The 8,807-nt window shown below is 48.0% G+C and overlaps 2 protein-coding genes across 2 annotated transcripts; one reads left to right on the top strand and one right to left on the bottom strand.

The window, feature by feature from the left end:
* Positions 1-712: 712 nt before the first annotated feature.
* On the bottom strand, positions 713-1,150 carry LAJ45_11430 (uncharacterized protein; the record flags this gene model as incomplete). The annotated part of the gene is made up of 1 exon (XM_046120937.1): positions 713-1,150. The coding sequence occupies one exon, from the start codon at positions 1,148-1,150 to the stop codon at positions 713-715; it is 438 nt and encodes a 145-aa protein (XP_045965899.1).
* A 2,657-nt stretch (positions 1,151-3,807) lies between these two features.
* On the top strand, positions 3,808-5,095 carry LAJ45_11429 (uncharacterized protein; the record flags this gene model as incomplete). The annotated part of the gene is made up of 2 exons (XM_046120936.1): positions 3,808-4,840; positions 5,058-5,095. The coding sequence occupies 2 exons, from the start codon at positions 3,808-3,810 to the stop codon at positions 5,093-5,095; spliced, it is 1,071 nt and encodes a 356-aa protein (XP_045965898.1).
* Positions 5,096-8,807: the final 3,712 nt, after the last annotated feature.

Here is an 8,807-nt window from a genome sequence, read left to right as displayed (position 1 = left end):
TCCAGTCTTCTGTGCCACTGTCCAAGAGGGCGTTGACTGTCGCGACATGTTTGGTACTAGTTGCGGGGTGGTCCCAAGAGATTTCGATCTCGAGGCGAGTTTCTTGTGTGTTGGAAGCCATGTTTGTATGTTGGTTTAATAAAAGGTTGTTTATTGGTTTGATGTGGGTTGGTTCGATGGATTTTCTCTTTTGTTGAGCGCGGGGTGAGGGGTTTTATATAGAGAGTTCGAGTGTTTGATGAAGATCATGGTACAACACTTACGCACCAGGCGTTTCGGGGTGTAACCCCATCCTCAGAGTGTGTGTAAAGAGAATTGAATTTCCGCGCGTGTAGCAAAACAAATATAGAAAATCCCGTAGCCCACCGATAAAAATAACCATAATACATAAAATCCTTGTTTCCGCAACAAAATAGAAAGAAACCAGAACGCAACATGAGATACCGAAAAAATAGAAATACCCAATCAATTTTGATCCTCCAAAGTTGTAATCCTTGCCCTAAATACCTCATTCTGGGGGCCCAATTTTCGCTTCTTTTCACCCTCCCTTCCGTGGTCCTTTCCTCCGGAAGGATACCGTTTCCTCTTCAGGTCGGTTATCCTGACCTTACTCGTCGCCACGCAATCTTTCGCAAAGTGGTTATCTCTTCCACAACGGAAACACTTTTCTTCCTTTTGCCACTTCTCCTTCTCGTCCTTGGTGACACCTAAGTCATCCGAGGCCTTGGAGTTGTGTGCTGGCGCGGAGAAAGTTTTCCGAGGTGCGGGGTTGCGCGATTTTTCGCCGTTCCGACTTCTCCTCACGAGGTTTCACGACATCTTTGCCACGTAAGATTTCTTTCCGGGCCTTCACCTCGTGATCCTTTCGTCCGACCTTTCTAACCCATGCTAGCCATTCTGCGAAATTTTCTGGTTCCTCGATCGCATTCGAGAGGCGTTGTTCCAGCGAGGAGTTTATTCCTGTTAGGATCATGGATTTCATTACGATGGGCCCGACCTTTGCGTCCCATTCTAGATTCTGCATCTCATTGATGTAGTCATCGATCATGCCAGTTTGACGGAGCCTATCCATCTTCTGCTTGGCTTGCTCTTGACTAGTCCGATTGCCATATTGAATCCGTAATTCGTTTTTGAAATTTCCATGTCCCATTCGGGGTCAACCGATAGTCGTTCCACGAAGTTTCGCCAGAATTTTTGCCGCGCTCCCGGTAAGTTCCAAGGATGCCCATAGGATCTTGGTTTGGTCATCCCACCGGACTTTCCTCTGAAGTTCAATTAAGACTTCCATTTGGTCAATGTGTCCACGTGTCGACGTCTTCGTTCGGCTTTTTCCAGAGAAGGGGATTTTTGCCTGTTTTGGCGTGTCTCCCAGGGTGGCGCGAGAGGGGGCTTGCATGAGATTTACTCTTGCTGCCTATTAGCGTTCGCCACGTCCTCTTCTTCTCTGCCTTCGCTTCTGTGCCTTCCCTCGCGCGAGGCTCGTCCTCTGAATCCTGATTCGAGGCTGGATGAGTCGGATCGGGGGAGGGGGTGGGGGTGGGTTCCTCTTGTTCCTCGGCTGCTCGCCGCGCGTTCTGAATCCTGGATGAGTGGAGGGGGACTCGTGGTTCCGCCATTACCATATTGCCGTTGCGTTGCCTCCCTGCCTCCTTGCTCACTTTGTTGGCTCCTGGCCTCAGAGCGAGGGGGTACGGGGGGTTGGTTTGCTGATTCTTCCGGTCTTTCTCCGGAATTGCTAGGGGGGTTTTGTGGAGGTTGGGGGGGTACTACGCCCCCGCCTCCTGAGCCTTCAGGGGCTGCTGCCGTTCTATTGGCTGCTGCTGCTACCCGCATCATTGCTCGATAATCTCCTCCAGGTTCTTCTTCGTACCCGCGAACTGGTCTTCCATCGCAGCTTGTCTGTCCCGTTCCATCTTTTTGAGGGCAGCCGCAACTTCCGCGGGTATCTGCACTGGGCCATCCTTTGGGAGTTGCTGGACGAAGTTGGTCAGCGCGTTATGTGCTGATATCCTGTCGCTCTGCTGCCTCTCCTGATGCGCCCTAGTTGCTTCGACGATCTGCCCAAGGACTTTGACCGAGGTGGTTGCTGGTAGCGGGGCGTGGATTCCGCTCGTAGCTGAGCCATGACCTGGTTGAGCTGATTGTCGCGCTCGGCTCTCGGGTCTGTCCAGCAAACTTGGCGTGGAGGTCCTCGACGATCTTGTTGGTGGTACTCCTGCTGCTGAGTGACGTTGGTGAGTTAGTTTCTCTGAGGATGGAATGTCCCGTACGTGCATGCTGAGTTCCTCGATCCCACGGCTGAGCTGTTGCACCACGGGGGCCCCCTTGTCGCTGGACTTCTTGCCCAATAAGGTCGCCAAAAGGGTTCTCCACCCGCCGTTCCTCCACGTCCATGTTGGTATCCTCGTCGTCGTCCATTACCCGAGGATTAACGCACGAGGGCCTCTGAGTAGAGGATCTCTCTCTGATTGGGGTGACGTATGGGGAGAATTCCCTGTGGTCTACCTGCCGCCTCCTCGCCTGCCCATATGATTCTTCCTGCCTCGTCGATGCGAAGAGGGAGCCTATCGGCACATCTCTCTCTTTCCTGTGGCGCCTCTTCGCCTGGGTTTCCAATATACCTCGATCTCTCAAGGCGATTGAGCTCTCCATGTTGTAGTCTTCCTCCGACCGTTGCTGATGAGCCCTTGACATTGCTAAGTTGCTCGAGTTTGAGCTGTGGTTGCCTTCTGCACCAGGGTTGAGCGATGAACCAAGGGGCTGGGTGAGCAAGTCCGAAAGACCGTTGCGAGAGGGTGATCTTGATTGGGAAGAGTTCTGGGTAGTTGAGGATTTCGGGATCGTGTTCCTCAAAGGTGGCTGTGGTTCCTGCTTCTGCGAAGAAACCTGTGTAATGAAGGTATCCGCAGTATAGGTGTTCGGCGCTTCCTCTTCGTACGATGAAGGATGTAGCGCAAAGGTAGTTATTGATGGCTGCTGTTGCCACTCGGGGGTGCATATAGTACCTTGGTCTCTTTCTAATAGACTAAGCGCTTATTCTTCTACTAAGAGCACGGTGACTATCCGCCACTAAGCAAAATACTCAAAGTATGGGTTTAAGCGAGTAGTTGTCTTATCGAGACTTTTGGTAGTGTATGCGATAGGTAGGTAAAGAGTAAAAGTTAGGGATAAGGTACATATATAGTGTTTTGGGGAAATGGCCAGTGCTAAGCGATAATTTCTGTAGCGTTTAAACTGATGATATTGTAAACCCGGATTCCCTTGACTTGATGGTTGATGATATACCCTCAAGTCTTCGCAGAATCCTGCCCTATTTATACATGTTGGGAACCTAGGCCAAGGCCGCGCTTTCTAATACTAACTGATACAACGATAATAGAATAAGACAATGCTCCCGAGATACCCCAGATAGAAAAGCGCCCCGCATAGTTCCGTCCTCCATTCTAATTCCGACACGTAACCATGAACCTTGCAATTGCCAGTCATCGGGCTGTACCATACTATTATCCTAGACCTACTTCCCTGAGTAGAAAACAGCCTACAGCCGTAAGCCCCGCTTCCTATTCTATTTCGGGTGAGACACCCAACAGTAAGCGTGCCGTCATAATAGTATATAAGTAGTATAGTAACTAACACCGTAAGCGTGCCCCCACACTACCCGATACCTTCTATGCTTGTCCTTATGTTTGTCCGACCGTTACCCCCCGACGTCGTCACCTCGCATCACAATCCGTCACTCGTATTCCTCACTGTTCTAAGCCTTTTAGGACAGTATTCCGTAATTCCGTAATCCTGTAACATACAACTATGACAAAAAAGTCACAAGTTTCCTTCTCTTCCAGATACTATCTCTTTTCGAATGATGGTCAAGAGGCATGGGAGAGCGATCGACTCACAGATGCCCTCAAAAGAGTAACCTGCTCAGAATTCGGTGTAGACCACAAATTTGGAGTTTCCACCTACCGACACCTGGCTATTTCTATGGGAAGAAGGTTTTTGAAAAAGCCTTTTGAAGATGAAGACTCCCAAGCCGAGGAGGAGGGCCTCGATTTGCAAGCTGCACATTCGAGTGCTGTAGCAGATAGGTTTTATCCTGTCAATGCAAGTACTTTGAATGAGTTGACAGAGAGCTCGATGAATATATTTGGATTAATCAGCCGCGATTGGCACAAGCTTGTGTATCCAAAGCAAAACTTATTGGCTCAAAGTGAGGTACTTGAGGGGGTTACAGGAACGAAGACGAAGGACAAAAACCCCGAGAGTGTGGAGAGCATTACACAATCAGCGACTGCAGATCTAGTCAGGGAGATTGGGCAGGTATCTGTACAGCAGAAATCAAGAGGATTGACCAATGAAGAAACACACATCCGGTGCAATCAGATACTGAATGGGTTATATGGTAACGATGCCAAATTCAAGTCGGTAGAGCAGAAGGAGGCTCTCGCAGCTTTGTTAAAGGGGGTATCACCGCTAGTCGTGGTACTGCCGACTGGTGGAGGCAAAAGTATTCTTTTGCAGGGCCCCTCGCTGGAGCTTGGTGCAGGGGTTACAGTTCTAATCTCACCATTCATTGCGCTCTCGCAGGATATTGTAAGGAGGGCGAGCACCCTAAAACTCGACTGCCAGCTGTGGGGTAAGGACATGAAACAGGATAGTCAATTGTTAGTTGTTACAGTGGAGTCGGCAGTATCGGCGAAGTTCAGACAATATATCCGGAGAATTAAGGAAGTTGGGAGATTAGATAGGGTAGTAGTAGACGAAGCACATATGCTTGTCACCATGGTCAATTTCAGGGAGTCATTTACAAAGCTCGACTGGTTTACAGGCATCGGTGTACAATGTATATTTCTGACTGCAACCCTGCCAAGCTGGATGGAACCCGAGCTGAGGAAAGCGGCATTCATACCGAGCTTTGCCTTGGTGCGGGCTAGAGTATCACGATCCAACATCGCATACTCAGTACTCACCGGCAGTAGAACATCAATAGAGAAGCATCTCGATGAGATTATGTCAGACTTCTCTAGTAACACCAATGCACAAGCCTTAATATATACCAGGTCTTGCAAAGAGGGTGAAAATATTGCGAGAACTCTGAATTGCTCGATGTATCACTCGAGAACTGGTGATAAAGATGCAATACTCGACGATTTCGCCAATGGGAAGAGTAGGATTCTTGTTGCCACAACTGCATTAGGAGCAGGGGTTCTCTCCCCAGTTACCAGCAAAACATCCACATCCTCGAAGAACACTTCAAGGCGATCACAACCATCACGGCCGCTCAGAACACCACCTTCTCAATCCCCAAAACTGAACTCATGCACTGGCAAACCCCTAGAGACAAGGCGCCAACCTGCACTCTCCCTATCACCCTCGACAACCAGATATTCCACCCAGGCCACCAAGTCAGATGGGTCGGCTTCTGGCTATCCCCAAAGTTCAACCCAAACACCCACTTTATCCGCCGCCTAGCCTCCGCCCAAGCCAGCTTCGGAATCTTCCAGAGATTCTCCTTCGCCGGCAAAGGCCTCTCCTCATCCACCTGTAGGAAAATTGCCCTACTCGCCATCCGTCCAATGCTCACATACGGGGCATCTGTCCTCACCCCCACCAGCTCCATCAAAGCCATGAATAAATTCTGGTACTCAGTACTCAGATGGGCCACTGGCTGCTTCAAGGCAACTAACCGTCGGGTCCTCTACGCCGAAGCCCACTGCCCCCCCCTCATCCACTAAATCCACTACCTAAAAATGAAGTTTGCCATCCGTGTCCTACTCGCCCACCCTTTCAACAATCCAGTGACAGGATGCTGTCACCCCTCCTTCCCTACCTTGTCCCCCGACAGAGTACCCTCCCACACACGCCTCCTGTGGGGCCGCCCTAACCCACGTAAGAAGTGGAACTCTACAGCAACAAAAGAAGTGGCCTACCGCCCCATCGAACACCTATGCTCCCTTCTCCGACACCCAATCACAAGAGTAACAAACCATAAGCTCCTCCCAAAGCTAGCAAAAGAACAGATGCTGGATAACTGAGCTCACGACTTTCCGACACCCCCCTACTACACCTTCCCCCTCACCACAAGCCCTGAACCCTTCATGGACCTGCACAAATTCACGGCTACTCGAATTCACCAAATGAGAGCCCAAAAAGCTACCTTATAGGCCACAAATCATGGCTCAATCTCCACCTCTCCGACACATGTGACAGATGCGGCGAAGGCCCTGAAACCACCGAACATGCCATCCTCTCTTGCCGAGCAAAGGCAACCCAACGCACTCAACTCCTCCCAGGAATCAACACCCTCGAAGAGATCTGGAGCAACCACACCAACACACTAGCTCTAGAAGCCTTCATCACCGCCACCAAAACAAACTTCCCTAGAAGAGAACATATCTCTCCCCTCCTGTCTGTATCAGAGACGTCAAGTGCGCTCAGTTCCCCTCCCTCTTCCACCTGGCCTCCACAAAGCTGCCTCCACAATTCATAGAGCCCCACACCCGCAAAGACCCTCAAAGGGCAACAGGTTATTAAAAACCAGCAGAAAGACTTTCTTATGTCGGATATGGACCGCCGAAGCTCGTTGTCTCTCCTTGCCACCAACTAGTTAGAATGTTAGTACAGTTACTCTTTTCATAGTTTCCTTTGTTCCTCTGGGGTTGTGAAGTTTGTATTTTTCTAAGCCGGGGAGAGGTATTTTTATGCCATAGACTATGGCTGCATGCAGAGTTTTGTACCTAGAATTAATTAAAACTACATGATTTAAAAAAAAAAAAAAAAAAAATTGACGGGTTAAGGGATAGCCAATATATCCTTACAGCAAGTTCAGGGTTAGGCTTTCCAGGAACAACGAGAAAAATTATGGTCTAGAAATACCCAGAGGTTTGCGAGAATGGGTCTAATACCTATTCCCAGGTGATAAGTCTGTGGGCCTATCAAGATTCTAGCACAATAAATACACATAAGATCACTTTGATACTATAAAGAGAGGAATCTATACCCTTTACTGCAAAAAAACTAGTAGAAAAAACAGACTTGGTGAGTATTTTGATGGGTATGGTATGAGGTGAGGGAATTCCGGTTATCAGACGAATTATGCGATAACTGCCTAAGTGAAATTCAGGATCTATATTCCCATGAGGAGCATACAAGTTTGTTAGGACTGGCAGCTTGTTTAAGCAAAGGATTGTAAAATGTCCAGTACCAAATGTCGAGGAATAATCGAGATAAAGAATCTCCTACGCTGCTGGACTGGCCACCGAGTAGTTGATGGCTTCAAAATCCGATCACCGCTAAGGTAAACATCGCTATTGGTGCAGCACGGGATGAGGTATTAACAGTGTGCTCAGCCAAAAAAGGTAGGCATGCAGCTTTCCGGTGAAATTTAGAGTTGTCCGATCAACAACTTGTAATCATTGATTCAGAATCGGATCGGGAATGAAATAATCAAATGAGGGGTATCTGCAGCTAGTGGGGTATAGGATGAAGCAATCATGGCAATGCAAGGAAAAGGCGAAGGGACTACAAGCACCATCGTTTTTTTCGAAGCACGACGATGAGATACTCTTGCGATTGGTTGAAAAACTGTAAAAATAGAAGATGGTGAATGAAGGGCTTCGGGTGTTTAGTGGGTGTGAGATCTAGGAATCCACGACACTGACCAGCCTGGTGCCCCATCAAGTGTTAGGCTTGCCAGATTGAGGTTTTTTCAAAGTCTTGAGTTCAATGAACTAGGAAATTTAGTAACGGAGGCTGTCATTTCAAAAAACGGAACCTTATGCATTGCGGGTCGAGGAGATGAGGGTCGAAAGGGTTGCATTGGCCTCGAGTACTGGCACAGGATGAGGGAGCAATGCCGAAGCCGCTGGTTCATGTTGGGTACTGTTGATGGGTTCTCGAGTGGAAGCCGAGCTTGATCATCCAAGCAAGGAATGTACTGGGAGGTATAGTAAGCTCAGTTTACAGGGGATTAGTAGTGACTATAATTCCTACTGGGAGTGGAGAAATGTTGTGAAATGCGATCAGTATGCCTGCTGTTTCCGATGCCAACTACCTCAGCATATTTGCAAAGTTTCAAGGAGTAATATGGGTCAGAAATTAACGTGCAAATATGGGCCACATGTTATCATGCTAGTGGTATATGTTGCTCAATTTATCAGCGATTGAGGGTGAAGATCAAGGGGCTTATGGGTGTCGAAGTCTTTAACCCCGATGAGTACACTGCTTGGATTGGAAAGCTGGTCTGGGTTCATGGTCAAAAAAGCACAAACCTCATGAGGGTTTTCGATATGGCAATCGATATTTAAAGATAAGGTTAGTAAAGAAATATGCTAGTTTCGAAGAGCTTTTAACGAGTGTTAATTATAGGTTCATTGTGGTTGGGCTTATATGGCTGGGTTCTTGAATTCGCTATGGGGGGAATAAGGTTGTGAAGAAGGGTTAAATGACGATAGGTCATTACAGATCAGGCATGAAATTAATTACTTTTGAGCTATAATGACAGTGAGCATGAGACTGATTTTATATTTGTGTATGGAGGTGGTTATATCGGATGCGAAAAGGTATCTAGTAGGAATAGATATCTCTTGTGTAGGCTGCGGGGATTTGCTATCAGTGGAGGGAAATAAATTAACTTCTATCATTGCATAAATCTAGTTCAGTGATTAAAAACACGTCGGAAATATAATGCTATTGGCTACTTAACACATCACCTCTCGCAGAGTCTAAATAGCATGGTTTGAAGGTGAGGGGGAGAAGAGTTGTGGGTATTGTAGTAATATATGTTGCCGCAGTAGGCATTCTAAGTGCCC

Source organism: Morchella importuna (assembly GCF_003444635.1).
Source record: "Morchella importuna strain M04M26 chromosome Unknown Morimp01GS067, whole genome shotgun sequence".
Taxonomy (NCBI): domain Eukaryota; kingdom Fungi; phylum Ascomycota; class Pezizomycetes; order Pezizales; family Morchellaceae; genus Morchella; species Morchella importuna.
The sequence above is the reverse complement of the archived record's forward strand: the minus strand, read 5'-3'. Positions and strand labels throughout refer to the sequence as shown.